This window comes from Polyergus mexicanus, unplaced genomic scaffold (genome assembly GCF_030449975.1).
Source record: "Polyergus mexicanus isolate NDT 795.1 unplaced genomic scaffold, iyPolMexi1.0 SCAF_8, whole genome shotgun sequence".
In the NCBI taxonomy this organism is placed as follows: Eukaryota; Metazoa; Arthropoda; class Insecta; order Hymenoptera; family Formicidae; genus Polyergus; species Polyergus mexicanus.
The window spans coordinates 4,311,168-4,337,069 of NW_027223328.1; the positions used below are offsets into that span (position 1 = coordinate 4,311,168).

The following is a 25,902-nucleotide window of genomic DNA, read 5'->3' on the forward strand; positions in this document are numbered from 1 at the left end:
ACTGCGTCTGCACAATCGAGACGTGATCATACGCAGTAAAGAACAAACGAAAATCGTGCTCGGCGCTTCGGATAACAGAAGAAATCAGATATACTTACTATTTTCTGTTTTTTATCAAGCTGACAAATAATTTAGTGTTAAATAAAAACTGTTAATAAAAATCAAGGCAAGACAAGACAAAACAAGATCTTTGATACAAAAATCCTCTCAAGACCAAGACAAGATTAAAATTTTCAAGACCAATACAATATTTTTGCGAATATTGTCTTGTCTTGGATCTCGTGCAACCCTAATCAAATATACCTATCAAATTGAAGGGTCTCGAAAAATAACATTTTTGTGCATTTCTTGTGTTGTCTTTTTTATCCATTCGCATCATTGAAATTTGATAAAAACCGCAAAATTTGCGATACTAATCAAATGTACTGCTAGATTTAAAGAGAACAACCGTTTGAAAGAAACGACGTTTTAAAATTGTGATTAATTTAACTTTAGTATACAATATTATCTGAACATCATGCTTATCTACACGAGCATTAGACAAACATGCGATCAAATTTATTTTTCCCAAAACGACACGCGATGATTAATCGTTCGATCGTACAATTACAAATCTCCGACATAGGTAGAAAAAGCAACCCAGAAAGCAATAGTACATTTTTCATTAAATCGACCAAATCGTAACATAAGAAGATCGATATTTCTAAAGTCATTTTCAAAACTCTAATAATTTCTCTAAATGTATTAGGGGCAGATGATATAAAAATAATATTTACACACGTTTGCGATATGTAATATCTCGTTTATATATGAATGATAAATGTGTTAGTAAATGGTAGAAAGTCCTTGAAGATAAATTGCCTAGAGGCGTGTGAGAAACATATACTCTTGTCGGTAGGCAATTCAGATATAGGGGTAAGAAAAGAATCTCTTCTTATTGGTAGGTGAAATATTCAGCGATTGCGTGGGACGATAAATCGACCACGCGAGTATCGTGGCGGTGGTCGCAAATCCAGCTTTTTGGAAAATTAAACCTCCCTAAATCTCGCACCCGCCTTCCTCGCCTACCCTCCATCCTCCATCCCTCTCCTCGCCTACGAAATGGCCGCGTAATGTCCTATAACCCCCCGAGCTCTCATCCCCTTCCCTATATCGCCTATTTATTTGCCATTGGCAAGGCTTCGGTGGCATACCGCCGTGTGCAGGTATGCGTGTGTATACGTGAGCGAGTGTATGCGAGCGCGGTGTATCGAATGGAGAACTCGTGGCGTGTACAGCGATATATCTTTCCCCGGAAAGAAAGTGTCCGAGGAAAAAGACCACGCGAATGCGATTGAGAATCGAAAACATACCCTACACATTTGAATCGCCGAAAAGTAAATTACATTTTGTCGCGCCAATACACTCCATATTGATCAAAATTATTCCGAGATATAATAGATTGATTAATAAATGATAATTAGCTTAAGGGGTTTTCCTAGTTCGATGCTCTGAAAATAAGGCGATCTCTGGCAAATTTTTTTAAAGAAAACAAATAAAATATATCAATTCTAAACTTTGCACTTTTATTAAATAATATCTCAAATATATATCTTGAATTTTTTTTCAAACAAAATTATTTAACCTGTATGTATGGCTATCATGTGAACTGAAATTAAATCGATATTCGTAAAACTTAAATTTTTTTTTTGAGATGCCGCCATTTTTTATTTTATTAATATTTTTTTATTCTGGTTTATGCGATAACCACACTCATACAGATTAAGAATCTTTCTGGTTTTTTATTTCAGATGAGTATAACGGCTGGAATCATGTTCACGCCACGAATCACAATTTTTTTTTAGATACTATGGTTGAACCATTGTAATTCCGAAACAAATAGATATTTCTGTTTGAAAAGAATTCAGGACATACTTGAAATATTATTTAATAAACGTGCAAAGTTTAGAATTAATATGTTTTATATTTTTCTTTAAAAAAAAAAAAAATACCAAAAATCGCTTTATCTTCAGAGTGTCAAACGGGAAGACCCCTTAAAATACTTAAAATATACGCACATAAATACAAAAGTTATTCAGTAATCTTGCTTGTATTTACAAAAAGCTATTTTTGCTAGTACAATCGAATTATCCGACTTATGACATTATCGAGAAAGAGAGAGAGAGAGAGAGGGAGAAAAAGAAAAAAAACAGGCATGCAATTTAAAATTAGCTATTAGTTAATTAGAGTTGAATTTACTTTTACTTAACAACTAAACATTTCGTGTTGCACATGGCGGCATAAAATCGCAACACTGTCGTCTTGAAATAATTCAATACTTCACGACGAGTGAAATTAACGCGGAAAAGGATGAATAGCGTTTAGTTCGCGCTGTTCGTTCACTCAGGGCGTGTATACACTTATTTCCGGTATTCACAGAAGTGCCAAAAAAAAAAAAAAAGGTTTGCACACGCGGACTAAATGCGAGCGGCAAGTAACATTTTTGCAAAGCCATCAAAACTTTTTCCAGCTCGTTTCGAAGCGCGAATGAAAGGCACGCTTTGACTTTATGAAGCCGACCCGCGTCATTATGAAAAAGAGAAAAGCCGTAGCCGTTTACCTGAAAAGTGCGCGCGCTTCCGTTGCGTTAAAGTAATTAACAAATATTGCGTAATGAGAGGAAAAGTAGACGGCATAATGGGTCGGGTTATTATGTCCGTCGAAACTCTATATTTCTGGATGTCTATTTTTTTACAGATGCAAAGTTCCTTGTAGTTGCTAACTAAAAAAAAGTTAAAATCGTGCAACGTTGCATAATTATTTATTGCTCGATGTAGGAGAGAAAAAAGATAAAAATGGCATGGCGGTTCAGTTAATTTGTCACGGAGTCTTAATAAGCAAGTCATTAAATAAAAAAAAAAGAAGAAAACAAAATGTACGTTCGTTTTTTTGTCAGATATGTTTTTCATAATCCTTGAATACTGAAAGAATAATAACGAATGAAATGGAAAGAACTCTTGGAGAAGTATGTATTTTAACTTCAATTTCCAAGCCGATATTATGCATCGTTTCTTCTTAATTAAAAAGTGTAGGATTCATGTACAATTATATAAATGTAATTAGAATATAAATGGGGTCGATGAGTGGCTTAGAGCGTTGAGTCGCGGGCTGACAAGTGCCACATCCCAGGTTCGATTCCGTTCGGATCTCATCCCACCATATACCTCTTTATAGAAGAGAAGGAGGAATGACAGAGAAGGAAAGAAGGATAAAAAGGAGGGGAAATAGGAAGGAGACAAAAGGAGGGTTAGGAGTTAGGAACAAGGGAGAAGAGCGAAAAGAGAAAAGATAGGAAAGCTGTGTGTGTTTAGAAGTGTTAGAGATAAGAGCATAAGGATGAAGGAGGAAAGGGAGCGTGAGGAGCAAAGGGAAAGAGCAAGAGAGAGGGAAAAGGAAAGCGGTGTAGTAAAGCGTTGTGTAAAGCGTTAGGTTAGGTGTAGGAGCATTAGTTGTAAGAGCGGAAATGTAAGAAAATGAAATATATTTGGAAATTTGTAAAGTGTAAGAGTATAAAATTGCAACCCCATTGGGGAGTCAATAAAGACATACATACATGAGAATATAAATGTAACGAGAATTAATTGCTTTCTTAATTTAATGGAAAACACTCTTTCTAGTTTTTTGTGAAATCTTTTAACAAAGGAAATCTTACTTCTCGATATAAACGATGGAATATAATAAAATATAAAGAGACACACACATCCCTGCGATTAGTAAAGAAGACAAATCTGTTTTAAATTCAATGGATCTTTTACACAGTCGTATCTTTGACGCGCGAGTGGCAATTGCAAAACGCTCAATTGAAAATTGCTCCCTTTATTCACACGGCGCACCAATTTTGAAGTTTGCACCGTTTTTATTAATGCGTGCTCTCTATAGTAGTTAGTTTCTTTCATTTTTTAAACGGCCGTGGACTATTTGTCAAACAAACGCGAACAACAACGTGGGCGCACAAGCGTGCCGGTTGTCAAAATGTCAAAGTGCCAAAATGTCAAAATTGCAATCAATTGTGTGAACCGCGAATTTTTATTTCCCGGAATTTCTATCTTGCAAATGTATGTAGTCGTCGAAGCAACGCGCTCGCGTTTATTAATTTCGCCGATGGTATTGTTTAAATGCAGGATATACATTCGTGTAGACAGTTTTTACAATCGTGCGCGACGTATGTAGTACAATAGAAAAACGTTTTCGAAAATAATTGCTATCCTTTTGAAAACGCATATCAGTATTTCGTACTCGTTAGGATTTGCGAATAAATTAAAATCTAAATGATACGAAAGAAATTGTGTAGAACTTATCATATATTTTATATTTATTTTCATATTTTTATCATACGTTGTGTTCTAGAAAAACATTTAATTACATAATTAAAGATTCGACCCAAATATTTTTCATTAATTAATACGGAAATAAATTAATTATTTTCTCGTTTGTGATTCTATATTTATTTGGCTAAAATTAATTTTTCTCATTACGGATCACTTTATAAATTTCTACTTTCTCGATTTTTGTGGATCATAATTCTTTTCTTAAATAAAACTCTTAATTTTCCCAGATCAAAAGTATTCGCGATGAAAAAATTTTTCGTTTTGTGGCTCCAAAAAGTTGCCAGAACCATATCAATTTTTGAAAATTTCTATGCGATATGTTACACACAAACGCACATATCGTACATGAAATATTTTATAGCTCTGTTTTAGATCAATTAGCAAATTATATGAAATTTATCTCAATTTGCGTGCTCATATTGTGTACGATCAAGTTCTACAGATAGAACGGGATGTGTTTTATCCTCAAGAGAAAGAAAAAAAGTTTCATTATCTCCTTAATGATTTTCATTTGGCAATTTCCAATCATACCGAATTATTAATCGATATTATTAATTACTCGGTTCAGTTCGACTGTGTACAATTAACGGAATGTTTGCGTAAATTAACAATATTTATTTAGCTAGTCTACACGTAACTGATTCCTGCTGCTAAGTGAATTTAACAGTAATTATTGGTGGTGCTATAGTTAGCAGAGACATCAATTATGCAAATAATTTCTTTTTAATTTAGAAGTGTAGAGATTGTACATTGATATATAATTCTGTAAATACGATGAAAATGAAGAGCAATGTAGTAATTATTAATTATTTCCTTAATTCTACTAAAAGCTTGCATTGCGGAATTCTTTGGGGGAGGGAGTGGAGCATGTATCAATTAAAAAAATTTTTTTGTGATGTAAATAACCCATACAGCACTGAAGCTTGCAACAACATTGCTGCAATATTGTAATATTGCATATTGCAGTTTAATGTTGCAGAAATATTGCAAAGACATTATTTTACAATATAACTTTAGCAATGTTACAGCAACATTCCGAAAATATTACAAAAAAAGTATTTAATAATCGCTAGTTCATTCGTTTACCACTATGCGGTGCATGTTGCTCTATCTATTCTGCATTTAATTTTTAGTCATGATGATTATATAAAGTTTACAAAGAGCGGCTAGTAAGATTAAAAAGATATAATAATTATTTTTATTAATTTAAGTCGTATGATATGACCCCGATACAGGAGCTCAGACATTGGACTAAGAATTCTTTTAATAGTTTCCATTCTTATATAAAATCAAAAATTTGAAAATAATTTTCTAATATGCAAGATACTTCAGATTTTAATAAATAAATTTTGAGATTATATAAAGACAAGAGAGATGTGAAAAAACTCGTTGTATGCGTAAATTCACCACAATCTTTTTGCATCCGGATATCTAAATATTTCGGATACAAAGAAATTGTGAATTTACACAATTGCAAATTGAGTTTTTACTTATTTCTCTTAGATATTCTCTGTCACTGAAGGAAGTCGAATGTGTACTGAAAAATTTACATTTTATAATTTCGTTATTATTATAATACAGAAAATCTAAATACACGCTAGATCCTGACTCTTATAGGCCTAATTTCTTATTATTTTTTTCATATGTTAAGGATATTAGGTCGATAAATATACATAAAGCATTATTGCATATATATTATATTATTATGTTGCTGCAATATTATATTGCAATATTTCTGTAGGCGGACAGTTTACTGTTGCTGCAATATCATAACAACGTTGCAGCAACATTTCGCAATGTTTCTGCAATATTGAAATCTTGCAGATAAATGTTGCTGCAATGTTATTGCAATCTTGCGGTGCTGTATAGGAATGAAATATAAATAATAAAATATATGTATTATACGAAAAGGACAAATATGAAAAACTTTACTCGTAAAATTTTGGAAGGATAGAAGCTGTCAACAACGATATACGTCATCAAGATCGAAAGAAAGACAGTTTCACAAAAAGAATATATAAAAAGGCCTTGTGTCACGACGCTTTTCGACCAGCACGTTTCCATAATAACTTTGCCCGATGTGGCATCGCAAATTCGCTTATACGTTCAAACATTTATTGTCCAATAAACTAGAGCTACAATGTACACGCGACGAGGAAAGGTCAGGTACCGAAATAGGAAATTGCTGAAAAAGCAGCGGGGGTAAGATCGAAAAATCGATAAAGAGTCTAGAAGTTATGAGTCTAGAAGTACGAGAGAATATTAAAGCGAGACTTGGCTTATCGTATTTGTTATGAAACTATAACAGGAATATGTAAAGAATATACATCCGTTTATGTTGCTCACAAAGCGTGACGCGTAAAAATCTTTAAATTTGTTATTCTTAATTCCTTCAGTAATTATTAAATTTTTGTATATGAATATATCTGCGCAAAAAAGATTTTTTAGAGAGATAGAAAATAATTTTAACGAGTGCGCATATTATATGAGCAATATAAATTAAACAACTATGTGATAATCTTTTTTATTTAGAAGTCAGAAAATATATAAAAAAATTTCTCTCCGTCTTATTTTAATATTATTATAATTCTATAGAATTTTGTTATTTAATGCTATGAAATCTACTCTCATATCTCTGTCTCTCTGTCTCTCTGTTTCTCTCTGTCTCTCTGTCTCTCTCTCTTTCTCTCTCTTTCTTTATTACAGGCGCAACATACGTGTATAAATGGGCGCAGACACGGTCGTTTTAATAAATTAATTTTATCGTTAATCGGCGCTAATTGGTGTTTTTCGACGGCAAACAAGTGATTGACAATTTACACCGTGTTGTTTCGCAAGCGGGAACAACGAGAATGCAAACAGGCGATCGAAAATAAAACGAGCTTCGTGCAAAAGAGATGATAAACAAAATAAAAAAGAAATAAAAAAAGAAATAAATAAAAAAGAAATTAGCCGGAAAAAATTTGTTTACGCTAATTTGACACACGCCGATCGCATTCTAATCAGTCGACGATTGTAGCCGCGCCGTTCCGCGACGATTCGCCGATGGATTTTGCATTTTTGCCGCCTCCTCTTGATTACTCGCTAATTTGCGGTCCATGCGGATTGATAAGGTAATATTTTAATTAGCTGATGACGATAATCGCGAATACAAATGCGATGTCGCAGTGCATATTAATTCGCAATCCGCCACCACTAGCGAAATAATTTTGCATACGGTAAATATTGTATATGCATATTAGGCTACACCTCACCGATGACTTTGACCTTGACATATGTTGTCAAGGACATGACCCTGAGTAACTCTTCCTTATAACTTAACTGGCGATCTCTTATAGTTTCTGAGATATTTAATGTTAACATTTGGGTAATAATATAGAGACAGAAAGATACCCCCGATTTCTATAATTTTGTAAATTATTAAATAAGTAGAGAAAAGTATTCTGAGTAACTCCCCGTAAGAATCTAATAGTGGACGATATTGGTTTAGGAAATATAACAAATTCAAGTTTGACAATTTTAATTCTTTTATTTCGATATTATAAACTGATATTAAGAGTACTCGTGTTTATGTACGTTATACTAGTCTGTTTATAACCTTCTAAGTAAAAAAGTTTTTACTTACATTATTTGAAACATAGCTACATGATTATTGATATTTTGTCAACAATCGGGTTCACTTCCTCGCAATTCGTTGAAAGCTTTCAATATGCAACTACAGGAATTTCTGAGCCTCGTTGAGGATAATAATAAATTAATAGATTTTTTGACACAGCAAAAAGCTATTCACGCACAAATTAATTGTAGCAAATAAATAATGTTAACTTTTTTTATTATTTGTTAATTGCTTGGAATAATTATTTATTAAATGCGTAAGCGGGAAAGGGCAATTTTTGGTAATTGTGCAGAATAGGAGAGGCAGCAAAGTCCGCCCCACAATTGTTGCATGAATGAGAAAGTATAGTATGCGTGGACGCAGTGGAATTCACTATAAAAAAACTAGACGTGTAACCTAATATACATATTTACCTTGCATACTTTGTAAATTTATTCGGATATTTATCGGTTTAACGATGTCATATAATATATATGTATATCGCGAGTTTTTTCGAAATAAAATTTTTTTACTTTATCACGTATCGGCAATAAGAACACTATTAAATTATCGCGTATTAAATATTCCCTAGTGGTGTAAATGAATTCCTCTCGAAATTCAAAACGGAAAATTAATTAATAGTAATAACATTTAATTTCGCGACACATTATTTCGCGATATAAAATATATATTTGTCATATATTCTGCCATATATATATTTATGCAAATAAATAGATAATATTCGTACCATTGAAGTAAATTACTTTTTTAATATCAGCGAATGAAATCGATGATATGGTGTTCTCACATAAGTGAGAACACACACACACACACAAATATACAAAAAGTATTTATTTATAAAAATGAAACGTACAGTTAATTAGAAAAACATAATATGGATAATAGCTACATTTTGAAATTATTTGTTATTCATTTTCCTCTCATCATGCTTAATTATTTTTGCTATTACTCGGTCAAAAAATTAGAATTAACAAGGCAATTTTTATTATTAATTTAAATAACAACATACAAGCGTAAAATGATGTATTAACGATTGTAAAAGCAACACAATTATACTTACTAATAGAATATAATCAAAGTTAAGATTCGCTTCCATCAAGAAATTATTTGTTTAATCCTATATTATATATTCAAAGCTGAAAAATGTAAAACCGCGGAATAAAATTAGTCAGAGATTTCAATTACGCATATAAAATTGAATTTCGCATTAAGTATTTTTAAAGTATATTTGTGCTAACGAACAATTAAGTGAAAAGACTGGCAAACAAGAGCCAAGACGCGGGTACCATTGGTACGCGAATTTATTATTGTTTAGTAATAAATGCGTATTTTTTTTAAATGTACGTTTTGAATACATTTTTTGGTTCATCTTTAGCATGGATATAAATATATAAAAAATACATTGTAATTGTAAAACTTAACATACACAATATTTATTGTTGCAATTAAATTTACAGAACCTCCCTTTCTGATTTTCGATTTTAATTTAAAATTAAAGTTTCAAGAATAAAATCAAATATTTTCTTAATAACAATTTAAATTGAAACCAATCACAATGTCATTTAATGTGAGACCAGACAAATTACGGAAAAACCTACATGAATTTCGTTAAACATATTGATTTTTATATCGAATTAGGCCATGCAATATATTAATCCATATTCGGTACAATTCGCATATTACATATTTATATGTAATAAATCCATACACATTTTATCGATAAAACACGGAAAATAATTATAATGTGCGTATATCTGTGATAAATTAAGCGAGAAAGCATGCAAATATTTCCCACAGATATCTAAAGAACTTAGAAACGTCTTTTAAACGCAAAGAGGAAAAATGGCAAATCTAAACGATGAGAAATAGAGATGTATATACTTTACAGGGGTAGTTTGTTGAGTGCTGGAGATTAATTTTCACTTCATTTCCATGAACCTTCGCTACGAACGCTTTTCATTCGAAAACACGTTCAAGTCCATCGAAAGACAGCCTGCAAATTGCGTTCAGGCGATACCCTTCCCGCACCGTCTGCTGCTCGATCGAGAATCTTTTCACTTCGAGAGCGACTGGTTTAATTAACTCGCGGCGAATCCTCGACGCCGCGATGGGCGCAGGAAACTCTTTCCTGGACGTGCGCCTTTAAATTCCTAAACAGCCGGCTAATTACTTTCTCATCGTTTCCGATTTACCGCGCGCGCGCGCGCGAGCGCGCTTTCGAGATTTTCCGAGAACGGCGCGGAAAATGTGAGAAAGGAAAGTTTCTCATTTGCGTCGATGCTTGGTAAGGTGCTCAAAGGTCAACGTTGCCATGATAGAGATATACCCGGGGCCCGTCTTTGCATGCCGCGAATTTATTCGCATAATCGCGAGCCGAGTTTTTCGATGAACTTCGCCGGCGTATAATGAAGTTCAATCGTTTCGCGGGATGCGATGGAATATTGACAAACTTTTATGAATCCGCCGCGTCCAACTCGTGAAATTTATTGTCGATTCTCGTCGCCGGATAAGTTATCGCCGAAACTAGAACTAATTTTCTCGGCAACACCGAGCGCTTTACTTAAGCCATTTATTTTTCAAGCAGCAGAAGACGTATAAAATTTGACAGGCGGGCTAAATAAAGAAGAAAAAAAATCATAAATTATTAATCAAATTTAATATTCTTTTCTCTCACCATTTTTAAATTTTTTTTCTCAATGTATTAGCCGAATAAATGTGTGCGCGCGCAAATTTTTTGTTGCTATTTTTTTATCTCGAATTTGCAAAAATAAAATATTGATTAATTGGATCCATCGAGACACAATTTTGTATATTATTGTTTTAAAATATAAAACTGCGCCAGATATATGATTGTAAAAGTTTATTTCTTTCTTTTCGCGTTGAAGCAATATCCTGTCTAAATATGAACTGTTTGTCGGGAAAGTAAAAATATTTTTCGACATATAGTAAATTTTTATGTTTACAGGTATTTTGAGAATCTGATAGTCCTCGTATATCCCTCGCACGTACATGATTCTTATTATTAACTTTTAGCTATTATTAATTATTAGCTATTTATTAACTTTTAGATATAAATAGATATTATGCGCGTCTATTTTGATAAAGTTTCAAAATGTTCCGTCATGTCACATTCAAAATAAACCGTTCATTGAACATTGCGTTAACCCAACAGAAATGATCAAATTATCGTGATGTTATTAATTCTACATCTATCAACTCATATTTAATAACGCGTTAAACGGATATAAATTGTCCAAATTATCGTCAGGGTTCGACGAATACGTTCGTCTGCTCGTGACAAATGAATATTACCGATTGACTAAGCAAAGTATACGATACTAAATCTTTCATAATATTATGATAAAATATTATCGTATTATTCACTATAATTGATCACAATTGAGTCAAATTATTTATAATTACACCATCAAAAATCCTTTTCTAATAAAGCTTTCTCTCCTTTTGTGATTAAAATTTTGTATACATAATATAATTTGTTGAAGAGCTTAATTAATCGCGATATATAAATTTTAGATATTATTAATTTTACTATTTTAACAATACGCTAAACGAACAAGAAAACTGCATTAATATAATATCGTCAATTTTAAATTCTCCTCTCTTAAATGCAATTCCATCGACAGCTTCTTATCGCGCTTCAAATCGCAAGCTGTTCTCCGACATCGCACGCGTGCACGGAACAATTTAAATAAAAAACAAGATCGGAGAGCTCTTGGCTATGCGCTCTCGAGGAGCCTCTCATCGTTGCTGTCGCGGTCCGAAGTAAGAGAATACTGATCGAGGGGGTGAGCGTAATTTATTCGGAATCGATAATCAATTTACTGTCCGTCGCGCGGACGGAACAACACCGGCCGCGCCGTGTCACGTGAAAGAAAAGAGCGACGGAACAAGAGGTTGAAGATAGAAAACGAGATGTTATGGTAACCGTATATATATATATATATATATATGGGATATATATATACACAGGGTGTCCCATATATATATATATATATATATATATATATGGGACACCCTGTGTATATATATATATATACACAGGATGTCCCATTTTAAAAGTTCCACCCTCATAACTTTTCAGGATCAACGTTTGAAGGAAAACGACTCGGATAAAGGTTGTAGGGAACAAAGGGGGCTATTTAATAGTGACCTTGGATTTGACATTAAAGGTCATTTTCAAGGTCATTTGAAGGTCAACTTCCGTTTTTTGGACAGAACTCCCTATTTTTCATTATATATTCTTGTAGCTTATCTCGAGAGCTTTCCAAAACACTGTAATAAAGTATTTTTTCATTAAGTACTTTTTGAGTTGTTTTATATTTTAATCTGACATATTTTGATATAAAAAATAAAATATTCAATTTTCGATAATCTTACCGTAATATTTTTATGTACAGAATAATGAGACAAATCAATTAGTGCCAACAAAAAACAAATAATTGTTTAAAGAAGTACATTGTAAATAATTTTCTTAAAAACAATTATTTTTTATACTAATTGATTTGTCTCATTATTCTGTACATAGAAGTATTACGGTAAGATTATCAAAAACTAAATATTTTACGAGATATTTAATTTTTTATATCAAAATATGTCAGTTTAAAATATAAAATAACTCAAAAAGTACTTAATGAACAAAATACTTTATTATAGTGTTTTAGAAAGCTCTCGAAATAAGCTACAAGAGTATGTACTGAAAAATAGGGAGTTCCATTTAAAAAACGGAAGTTGACCTTCAAATGACCTTGAAAATGACCTTTAATGTCAAATCCAAGGTCACTATTAGATAGCCCCCTTTGTTCCTTACAACTTTTGTCCGAGTCGTTTTCCTTCAAACGTTGATCCTGAAATGTTATGAGGGTAGAACTTTTAAAATGGGACACCCTGTATAGGTATGTATATCAATCTGCGTCCATCAATATTTAAATGAATTTCATCGGGAAGAGGAAAGGGGAACGGAGGCTACCCCGTTGGCTTCTGCGTCTTATTTATTTCGCATCCATTTGCAGGACATAATACGGCAAATTGGAGGTGAGAGAGACGCCACTATAGCTTCCGATATGTAGGAATTGCCATTTAATGAGACGGTATATCTTGGTTGCATTATTCTTCGATTGTTCCACTTGTGCGATTTGGTTCGAATACATCATGTAAAATTTCTTCTTTTTTTTTAAATTTATTAGAAAATAAAATATATTAAATTTTCTCACACACAGTTGAAAATAAAAGATAATTTAAAAAAATATACCAAATTCTGATTAAGTCAAAAGACAGTCTGAATAAAATTGATAATGCGAAAAGATGATAAATTGATTTAAGAAGCGTAGAAGCACGTTGCCACGGCATTTATAATTTCCGCTTAACAATCTTTAGCTTTTGTTAATCAAGTCGGATTAATCATCCCCTTCGGTCGCGAGTTCAGCTGTGATGGATTATACGTAAAGAAAAAAAAAGAAGAAGTTTTACTACAATATAGTCAACGCTAACTGACGTTGATGCAGCATAGCTTAGCGATTTTAAACCGTAATATTTTCATTATTACAGAGTTATTAATCTCGAGGAAAATACTAATCCGTCGCTCAAATTTTTAGAATGATATCTTGAAAAATTATTCTGAGCATTTAAAAAGTTTATTCACACGCATACACACATAAGCATAGTGGAATTATTCTAAATGTATTAAAAATATATATGCGTTCTGTTTCTTTTCTCTTTATGGCGTTTCGCGAAACGACGATGAAGGTTGTCGGAAGAGGGTGGTCGTAACCGTTCGATGTTAAGCGAGATGAAGATGATGGGTGATGCTGCATCGCGGCTTATGAGAACGCAGGACGCGCATCCTCGCTCTCATCGCTCATTTTGTTCGCCGGTAACGCGTGATATTAAAACGTGGCATAAACGGTGCACGGATCGCGCCGTAAGTAATTTTACCGAATATATTGCGAGTCTCTCTGAGATTTCGGGATCCTTTGAAAAATGGTTTACGCCAAATTCGACGCACGCTAATATTCCCATGATATGCAGGGTGTTCCAGGTTAGATCAATGAAACTTCGGGATCTTATAGAAAATTGAATTTGGAACAAAAAAGTTTCGATAAACGTAAGTCCGGAAACGCTTTGTTAAAAGCGGCTAATAAAAAATCACAAAATCACATTCTTTTTTAACGATTTTTAAATAAAACTTCAAAACCATTCATTTATTTGAAAGAAATAACAAATAAAGTTTGATGGGTAATTAAATAACAAACTAAATTACACCGTTTTCATTTAATTCTGATAAGGCGTTCAAATGAAAATCAGCTCAAAATAACGAGAAAAGCAGAAATTTGAAAAAAAAAAACTACTTTTTGATGGTCTTTGCGTAAACGCTACATTCATAGTGCAAACACTACAAATGCAAACATAAAAATGTTATTATTAAATTTTGATCATAACTAATTACTTACAGAGAGTTTATTACTATAATTTTTTAACGAAATGTTTCTGGACCTATGTTTATGGGCATAAATATGGATTAGACACAGCGATACCAGAATTGAGACGCGAGCAACACAACTTCGTAATGGAGGGGATACGCACGCAAGCGCAGAACCCTCTGCGCATTACATACACACGGTTTACGCTTGCGTGCGTATCCCCTCCATTACGAAGTTGTGTTGCTCGCGTCTCAATTCTGGCATCAGTGGTTAAACAGCATAATTGATGATTATGCAAGAATGTTATTAAAAAATATTAAAAAAAAACGTTCCATAGTAATTCTCCGTATGAATATTATTGTTGTATTATATACGATCACAGAAATAATTATCCGCTTATGATACAGCAATAAAAATTCATGAGTTTTAATCAGTGGATTAATAAAATGGAAAAATCATTTCTTTCGTCGGTGGTGATGGAAGAATTGAAGACATGCCTCTTATAAATCTATCTTTGTTAATAATTACATTGGACTCGTTACACACACGTACAATAATCTTTATAACGAGCTTCTGTAAGATAAGGTACGAATATAATTCCAAAAAAATGTTATTGAATAAAAAATACGACGATGTTATTAAATAAAAAAAAATACCAAGATAGATAAATAAATAATTTAAAACTAATTTAACAAACTATGTATTCTCGACATTCGTTAGTAATATGCATTATCCGAGTAAATTTTTTTTTTTAATAACTAAGACTTTGTTTCTTCTCTATATTTTACATTTACGATTCATTGAACTAGATAGACATCGAAATTATTCCTTGGACATCTCGCTAGATAATAGCCGTCTATAATCCGGGCAAATATTTGGTAAAATCAAGACAAAACTCGGTCAGCTCTTCATCACCAGCGAAAAAAAAAATGATTTCTCCGCTTTGTTAATCTGGTGATTAAACTCGTTAATTTTCACCGCTATATTGCAAGTGTGTAATTATCTTCGTGATTATACAATAATGAAGGTATATGGAGTTGCTACAACGGGCCCGGCTGCTCCTAAATGGCTAATTTCTTCTAATGAAGTAACCGTCGCACACAGCCTCCCAACGGGAGGCCCGTAATGATTCTCATTGCGAGAGCGGAAGTGGCACGAGCGAAAAAAAAGCTGCAAGCCTGGTCGCGTAGTTAAAATTTTATGATAGCGCGTATCGTATTTTACGAGCGGCTAGAGCAAAGGCATGTGAGAGAATCATTGTTAAAAATATCATCTTATGCGGCGCCGCTTTAATTAATGTTGGCTAAATGAGTCGCGCGGCCCGAAGTTAATTAGACTTGACTTATTATAACGTTTTTCAAGACGTTGTCTAGATAGAATCGTCTCGGTCAGCGTTGTCATCATTGTCTCAAAGATTACTAAATCGCGCATTATATTGTCTTAAAAAAAATTATTACTTATTAAAAGAAATATCAGTCTCATTAAAATTTATTGATTTATTACTTCGAGTAGAGGAAAGTTGGGTAAAACTGGGTAGGCGGATCAAACCGGGTATCCTTATAGTTTTTTCGCAATAAATGCTGCTATCTATAACTAACTTGTGTTATTAGTTGTAGATTGGTGCCATCATTATTTTAAAACAAACTTTGCCCCTGTGTGCACATGATATTTTTTTTTATAATTTTTTAAAAGTTTTTAGCCCCAAAAAGATCGATATCAAGGCAAGAATCGAGTCGTTGTGCACTTTTTCTATATAGAGTATTTGTTTCGTTAAATGCAGCATCGCATTCTGTACATATTAGAGAGTATATCATATTAGTTTTGATCGGCACTTTGTACGCCGGAATGTACAATCGTCATATTTGTTACTTTTTGTATGTTGGGGCAAAACTGGATACTTACACATCTCATATAATAAAAAGAGGAAGGACTGTTATCCTGATTTTGTGTCCCTACAAAAAGCAGTTGGAAACGAAAACCAAAAAAAAAGAGCTTTTCGAGACCCCTAAAGTTAAAAAATTGAATAAGGAAGTCCTGTAGCAATGTCGCGAACAAGAGGATATCTTTATTCGTGATTTTTGTCAATAGAATACATTTTTATATTGTATTTTGATTAAAATAAATCTAGATTTTTTTGCATATTTTCAAATGGGGTACCCGGGTTTGACCCTACCGGTAGAAAAACCTTTGACTTCTTTATAAAATCTTGTTATTAGAATCTTGGTAACTAAAAATTTTTTTTTCAACAACCAGCTTTATTCTCTCATAGTTTAAGGTTCATTAAAGACTATTAACGATCGGCAAAATTCTTTTTATTCTTATATTTTTTGTAAGAAGACAAATCCAAAAAAGTACCCGATTTTATCCTACTTTCCTTTATATGTATTGTTCTAACAATTCTGGAATATATTTAACCGCAAAATGATGAAATAACAAAGCAAATGTATAACATATATAAGTTTATTGTATTTTGATGAAAATCTTATTATTATCTTAAAATATATGTTTGAGATTTTACAAATCAAAAAGATAAATATGTCATATATATGTGTTATTTGTTAGAGATTTCAATAATTGTTTCAATCAATTAATATTTTTTCAAGTATTTTATTTATAAACAAAACTAAATTATCAAATTCGATAATTTTATATATCTTGTGCTATTTACTTTATTTGTGACTAATTTTTAAAAATTTCTTTATCAGCCTGTAATAAAAATCTTAACGATCTTTAATATAGATATGTTTGAATTAATACAGATAGAATTATTAGGTGTACAACTTTTTTTGCTTCCCCCGTTTTTTTTCCGAAATTCGAGGATTTGTTGTAAAAAACTGGTTATACATTTATGATTCAAAGTATTGTCCATCGCTGGCCACTACTTTTTCCCATCTTTTGACTTTGACTCGAGTCTTCATTAAGTAATGCCTCCAATTCTGCATCTTCGAAAACCTTCTCTCTTCCACCGCTATGCCGGTCTTCGACGTGAAAATCACCGTTCTTAAAGCGTTGAAACCTCTCACGACACGTTCTTTCACTAATAGCGGCTTCACCATAAGTATTTGAGAGCATTCGATGAGCCTCAGTCGCAGATTTCTTCATATTGAAGCAGAAAATTAAAACCTCCCGCAAATGACGAGAATTTGGCTCGTAAACTGACATTTTCAATCGAGAATAACTTTATGACGCAGACACAAATCGACTAATGTTTCTATGGGGTTATGTTGACAGATGCCCAAGTTTATTTCATGACGTCTATGATCTATTTATTTCGACCACTACTTACTGCTAAAGCCATCTATAGGAAAACGGCGGAAGCAAAGTTGTACACCTAATAATATTTATCTTAGCTACAAATAGCTCATGATTTCAATAAGAATTCCTCAAGTTGCGGAATTCAACTATTAATAGATCATCGCGCTGACATTTTTCGCCAACGATTAATTTTTAACAAGGAAACGCGCTTTTGTGTCAAAGCTCGGGGAAAACGAGGCTGGTCGACTGTCGCTTTTATTCGAATGATACAACAGGCTCCTGCGCTATTCCAAGACTCTATATTCCGGACTTGTTGGCGCACGATGAACGTGCACTTCGTCCTCTTTCCCTGCCTTTTCTTACAAATACCCCTCCCCTTACTAGGGATGGGGTACGGGCGTTTTGCTCCGACGCAACGGAAGATCCTCGGGGTATTCTTATCGCAGAATTTGCCTCGCGCAAAGCAACGTACTAATTTTTCCATCGCATTGTACGCTGCTGTTTGTAACATTGCTGCTGTTTCTAATAATACGGCGGAATTAAAGGGGCAACGCCGGGGTTAATGGCCCCTTTTTTTTTTCGTCGCGACATTAAGCTCCGCGCGGATGTCGAAATTCTTTTCTTACTTTATCTCGTCGTAGTCCTTTTTTTCTCTCTTCTTCTCACCGGTACATCTTATCTTGTAATTGGAGTCCTGTAATTTCAAGGTGCACGGCAGTAACATCATCGCGAGATTTGTCTTCTTTTCGCGATAACTTCTCAGATATTTCGCAAACGTAGCAACGCAAATTCTATTTAAGTATCATATATAAAAGTCAGTTTTACGGTATTAACATAATATAAAGCTGACATGTTTCTAACGTAAATAGAATATACGTGGTGCTACAATATTTTCGCATTCACAGATAATATGACACTGATCTCTGAATATGTTACAAAAATAAGACTCTTAGTTAAAAGATCTTTTGTAATTTAAATCGTTTTAATGGAAATATCTTTTGAAATCTAATTTAGATAATCTAATACAGTTACGTCTCGTCATAAAGAGGACTAATTGGCTGTCATATTTTATAAATGAGACAGTATTTTCGTATCTTTGTTTTTGTATCTTTAAAGTCAACAAAATCAAATCAGATTAAACATTGAAATCTTCGTGCGCACAATCATCAATATTATATTAGTATTAAAGTTTCATTATTATCGCGATAATTATAGAAATTTTGCTAAGCTGGAATTTTGCTAATTATTATTGAAGTTTATTATAAATGATGTTTATTTATAGATTTTGTAAGATAGCAATCGCTGATGGAGCTATGTATAGATACGCAGCGTGAACTTTTCAGATATATGCGGCACGCGAATAAGCATTTGCGAACATACAGAATAATTACGGATTTTAGAGCATGCCGCGCATATTGCGAGGTCGGTGTGTGAAGATGAACCGCAATGCAGCAAAATTGCCCAAAACAGTTGGAATAACTGCGGTTCTGCGAGGGTCAATCTATTCGGTAATGGGAGATTAGTAATTTATCGACAAGACTGTTCAATTCTCAAATGTCAAGAAGGATCAAACCTTCCATTTTCATTATCTCAGAAAAGGCATTTGTCTAGGGACACAAAGAGGTTTGTAATAATGTAAAAAGAGAGAAAATTTAATAAAATACAAAACGGTTAGGAGATGCAGTGATCGCATTCCCATACAGCACCGCAAGATTGCAATAACATTGCAGCAACATTTTTCTGCAAGATTGCAATATTGCAGAAACATTGCGAAATGTTGCTGGAACGTTGTTATGATATTGCAGCAACAGTAAAATGTCCGCCTACAGAAATATTGCAATATAATATTGCAGCAACATAATAATATAATATATATGCAATAATGCTTTATGTATATTTATCGACATAATATCCTTAACATATGAAAAAAATAATAAGAAATTAGGCCTATAAGAGTCAGGATCTAGCGTGCATATAGATTTTCTGTATTATAATAATAACGAAATTATAAAATGTAAATTTTTCAGTACACATTCGACTTCCTTCAGTGACAGAGAATATCTAAGAGAAATAAGAAAAAACTCAATTTGCAATTGCGTAAATTCACAATTTCTTTGTATCCGAAATATTCAGATATCCGGATGCAAAAAGATTGTGGTGAATTTACGCATACAACGAGTTTTTTCACATCTCTCTTATCTTTATATAATCTCAAAATTTATTTATTAAAATCTGAAGTATCTTGCATATTAGAAAATTATTTTCAAATTTTTGATTTTATATAAGAATGGAAACTATTAAAAGAATTCTTAGTCCAATGTCTGAGCCCCTGTATCGGGGTCATATCATACGACTTAAATTAACAAAAATAATTATTATATCTTTTTAATCTTACTAGCCGCTCTTTGTAAACTTTATATAATCATCATGATTAAAAATTAAATGCGGAATAGATAGCGCAACATGCGCCGCATAGTGGTAAACGAATGAACTAGCGATTATTGAATACTTTTTTTGTAATATTTTCGGAATGTTGCTGTAACATTGCTAAAGTTATATTGTAAAATAATGTCTTTGCAATATTTCTGCAACCTTAAACTGCAATATGCAATATTGCAATGTTGCAGCAATGTTGTTGCAAGCTTCAGTGCTGTATGGGATTATTAACACGATTTTAAGAAAAATATTACTTAAATATATATTTTTCTATATATATATATATATATATATATATATATATATAATGTTATAAAAATATGTATTTGATTTTGGTTACGAATTTATTTTACCTATATGTAAAAAATGTTTTCTTTCTTCCATTAGAAAATTATCATGATATACACATATACAGTATGTTTACAGTACAGTTCCTTTTCATATTTTACATTAAATTAATATTTTTGATGTGTTTTATTATTAAAATATGACGGCTGAAACCGAATCAATATGACACGCAAATAATAAATGTTTCGCGAAAACAAATGTGATTATTATAAATACACAGAATATTTTTTATTATAAATGTCATAAAATAGAAAACTTTTTTTAAAAACTCTTCGATATGCATGATATCGTCAAATAATTATAAATCCTACACAAGTAATTTTGCAATCGAGCGAATGCTTTGTGTGTACAATATTTATTTCATTTCTAATAAATGCTTTTTTTTTATTTGACATGTATAAATATACAAAACATAATTTTTCCACCAATATGATACGTAAGATTTATTAGTCTCATAAGAAATAAGTATATATGATTAATTTTTATGAAAAGATTCTTAGAGGAAAGGGAAAAATTTTCAATCGACAATATCATCGGCGATTCGCATATTACTTTTTCAAGAATGAAGACCGTTTGGCAAATCGTTGCAAACTTTTGTACGCGCAATCGTACAAAATGCACGTGGCCACTACGTAAACCCCGTTGCTTTCGCTATAAAATACGAATATCATGTTGTATTTCGAGAAAATTGTAGCTCGTTTCGTATATTTTTCTTACAAAACTACCGTCTTGCAAAGCATCTTTCGTCGTCGTCGTCGAAAGAAAGAGAGACAGAGAGGGAGAAGGAGAAAGAGAAAAAGAGAGAGAGAGAGAGAGAGAGAGAGAGAGAGAAGAAGGAGAAAGAGAGACGGTACAATTTATAGAGATTAGCCCGCGCGGGGCGAGAACTTGCGAATCTTGTTGATCGGGATGGCTGCGAAACTTTTCCGCGTCTCGATGTTATCCCGGGGAAATGTGAAAAAGTCAAACGAAAGAGGCGGGAAACAGCATTGCAAGACTGAAACGACAGCGGATACGCGATAAGAATGTCCCCCGGGTACGATGCACCTCTGTTCCAGTGTCCTTATTTGCGCGAAAATGCAGGAAAAGCTGAATGAGCAGATCACTAGAAATCGCGCGAATGTTCTTCCAGACACATATTTGGACATACTTTCATGTTTGATTATTTTTCTATTCTTTTTGACGATAGAAGAAATTTTAATAACCTTTTGTGTCAATATAGTTCTGACCACACAATATATAAGAGAGGGCAATTGCGAACTGAAAATATACGGGGTGTAACAGAGCGGCACGTATCAGTAGTTTTTTGAGGAAACAACGCATTTTCGTGAAAAATGTTTCACGCGAAAGTTGTAGTGCTCTAAATGGCGCATTATATAATAATATTAGTATGACCTTGAATAGCACCGTCAAGGTCATATAAAAATCATTTTGAATTTTTTAAATGGAATTCCCTACTTTTCATTATATATTTTTGTAGCTTATCTCGAGAGCTTTCTAAAACACTATAATAAAGCATTTTTTCATTAAGTACTTTTTCAGTTATTTTATATTTTAATCTGTGCATATTTTGATATAAAAAATAAAATATTTCGTAAAATATTCAGTTTTCGATAATTTTACCGTAATACTTTTATGTACAGAATAATGAGACAAATCAATTAGTGCAAAAAAAAAAATAATAATAATTGTTTAAAAAAATACATTGTAAATAATTTTTTTGAAAACAATTATTTTTTTATACTAATTGATTTGTCTCATTATTCTGTACATAAAAGTATTACGGTAAGATTATCGAAAACTAAATATTTTACGAGATATTTAATTTTTTATATCGAAATATGTCAGATTAAAATACAAAATAACTCAAAAAGTACTTAATAAAAAAATACTTTATTATAGTGTTTTGGAAAGCTCTCGACATAAGCTATAAGAATATGCAATAAAAAATAGGGGGTTCCGTTTAAGAAATTAAAGGTGTCCTTGACTTGACCTTAACGATGCCATCCAAGGTCAAATCAATGACACCATCTCATGTTTCCCTCAAAACTATACAATTTTTGTTCGAAGCGTTTTTCTCTATTAAAATAGATATTAGAAGGATATGTGAAAAGTCACATTTTGCATTTATAAAATATATATGTAATAATTAATAAAATTATAAAAAATGTTCTCGCTCAACTTCATTAATGTTGCGTAGAAATTAATTATCGCAAGAGAATTCTCCATCGCGCAAGATAAAAGCAACGCAACGTATAACTGATTTGAAATATTGCAATATGATACGGTGCGTCTATTATGGAGGATAACTAATTAACAAAGGATCGAGTAAATCAATGCATTTCGTGCATCGATGTGCAACACGTGGCCCTTGTGTAGATGGTCATATTGCGTCAGGATGAGAACTAATTATTCCTCTTCTATATTGGTGATATGTAATCACGCTGTCCTCGCTATTAATATGATATAGAGGTTCTAAAGGACCGGGATGATACATAAATACTATTCCCACGCTCTCGCGGTGACAAGTGATATTAATTATTCGGAACAAAGCATGAAAATATCATTGCTCCGAAGAATGCTGCTTTAATTGATATGTTGTATATACATCAACGATTTTATATGGATTAATATATGTACGATTCTGTATGAAATTTATGCATTATAATAGTCGCTGACATTTATTCAAAATAGCTTAAATTTTTCGAAAAATGTATATTATTATTCATTAATATATGCATTTTTTTTTGCAATTATTTTTTAATTATAAACATATTTGCGAAAGATACGTTTAAAGAATTATATGTTAAAAGATCATTACAATATCAGTTTATGTATTGCTGTTTGCACGAAGCTAAAGTACAATAATAATACCTAATTACTGATATTGGGTTGATATTTACGCATACATAATTTTCTTAGAATTTATCTTTAATAAATATGTGATTCTTTTAGCATAATTTTTGAAACTTATTTTTAGGCGTAGATTATTGTAGAATGCAAAAAAAATCTCGATAATAAATTGCTGCTCTCTGAGTCGACAATTGCGAAGGACGAAAACCTTTCGGTCTTTATTGTGTTCAGTGTCCTTCTCGAGCCATTCGAATGTTCTTTGAGAGAGCAATAGTGAGAAACCGAGGCAACATATCTATGACGTCAATATAGGATCTCGATGAGATCCTTCGTACCCGTTCCATTCCTTCTGAACCCGCTACCCCTTATCCGATGGCGCTCCCCGCATTTTCGTGATGCCATCCTTTTACCTCGCTCTCTTTTTTTATTTATTTTATGAAACGATGCCAGATACGGTATTAAATTCTTAAAGGATGTACCAATACGGATTTATCTTTTATGACTTGCCGCTTTTAATTCCATGGCCGTTCGTTCCTGCTTTTATTTTGAAGTTTATGGCTGACCCTCTTAATATGACGAAACTCGTGAAACAAGTAACAAATGTGTAAGGAAAAATTCATTATAGATTCCCGAACGAATCATTTTCGCCTCTCGAAAGAATGCGAGAGAATTAATCCGAGATCTTCTCTTTCGATATATAAAGAAAAATATGAGTTGAATCTCGAAACGTACGAGATTCATCTTTAAACGCACTCAGAGTACCAAAAAGAGAGTTTGGAAAATGTACGTAGATGTATTCTTTTTTAATAAATTCGTTTATATTCGTCGAATAAACGAGATAAATTTTTCACCATATTCGAGACGAGAGGAAAACGATGTCGTTCGGGAAGACGTCGCGTTGCGCGGCTTCACGAAACGAAATATGCTCACCCTTACACTAACATCAACGGTCGCGAATTCACGCAAATTCTCGTGTCAATCGACTTGGGAAAAAAATTGCATTTTCGATTCACCAAAGTCTGTTTATTCACGTTGCTTCGTTATGAATACTCATTGCAAGTTTAGCTAGGTCGGTTTCCATGGAAAACATCGCTCGTACAATAAGCTCTGCTCGTTTCGTTTCGCCACACAATTTTTTTTTTTTTTTTTTTTTTTTTTTTTTTTTTTTTAATGACGGAAACGAAAAGTATGCACGGTACTCACGTCGTATCGTTCCTGGATGTGGGGCCCGGCTTGCGCAATATAGAGCGTACTGGCGGTGTCGAATACTAATTCCTGGGGGATTCTGGTGACCCTCTGTCGGGCCATCTCGTGGCAATTGAGGTAGAAGGTGACATCGGTCGCGGAAACCTTAATGACGATCTTCGACCACTTCTTCGTAAGCTTCGGCACGGTAAATTTCGCCACCTCCTCCGAATGCGAATGCTCGTCCGAGTTTGTATAAACCAACGAGACGTTCTGGTTCGAGCCCGGTCCGTCCTGCGAGCATAATCGAGAGAATGTGAAACTCTTGCGGATCTAGCTTGACACTTTGCATTCTAATTATATTTGAATTTCGTAATTAATAAAATGCAACCTTGTATGAATATAAGCTTAAGCGATTAATTATTGAAGAAAATTAAGGTATATTTTTTTCGCACAATATTCGAAAAGAAAGCACGATATAAATATATTATCACACACTAGGGTTGCACGAGATACCAAGACCTAGTTTTGGTCTTGTCTTGATCTTGTCTTGAATTTCAAGACAAGATCAAGACAAGATTTTAAATTAATTATCAAGATAATACCAAAACAAATTATCAAGATTCTTGATCTTATCAAGAAGTCTTGGTTTTTAAAAAAAGTTATCTAATTTTTCCCGATCTCTGAACGGAGATTTAAATTAATATGGAAATAGGCGAGAAAGACAGAAAATTTTATTTATTGTTAGTAAATAAAAATATTTATAAATTTAAAAACTTTAAAAAATTTAAATTTAAAGAGTCTGCGCATCATTGTCATTACACACTGTAATGTGACATAAAAATAGCGCAAATTAATTACTTTTTAATACTTAATTTATAAAGTTTAATTTCAATACTTACGTTTAAAAATATATCTATCGCTTTTCGTTTTTCTGACAATATTTTATTTTTCATTGCTTTTAATCCAAATAAATCTTTATATGCTTTTTTATGATCTTTCTCCAAATGTTTTTTTAATCCAATAGTGTTACTATTTTTCATTTTTATTTCTTTAGTCACATTTTCTTTTTGACATAATAAACATACGCCGATTTTTTTCATTGTTTCTTGTTTCATACTTAAAATAAGTTTTCTATGTGCATTGTTTAACTGCACTTACTTCCGAACTTTCATTATCACTTTCGGAAATGTTTGCATGTTCAGCGGAAGAACTTGGTTTAGTTTTTAGACTGCGTCTGCACAATCGAGACGTGAGAATACGCAGTATAGAACAAAGGAAAATCGTGTTCGGCGCTTCGGATAACAGAATAAATCAGATATACTTACTATTTTCCGTTTTTTATCAAGCTGACAAATAATTTAGTGTTAAATAAAAACTGTTAAAAAAATCAAGGCAAGACAAG

General features: G+C 32.7%; 1 protein-coding gene across 1 annotated transcript in view; it reads right to left on the reverse strand.

Annotated features, from left to right (window-relative positions):
- Nucleotides 1-25,902, reverse strand: part of Mp (collagen XV/XVIII-type protein multiplexin) — a 335,627-nt gene that overhangs the window by 196,493 nt on the left and 113,232 nt on the right. Inside the window, exon 4 of the mRNA XM_070300508.1 lies at nucleotides 24,516-24,791. Coding sequence (XP_070156609.1) covers nucleotides 24,516-24,791 — 276 coding nt within the window. The remainder of the gene's footprint in view (nucleotides 1-24,515; nucleotides 24,792-25,902) is intronic.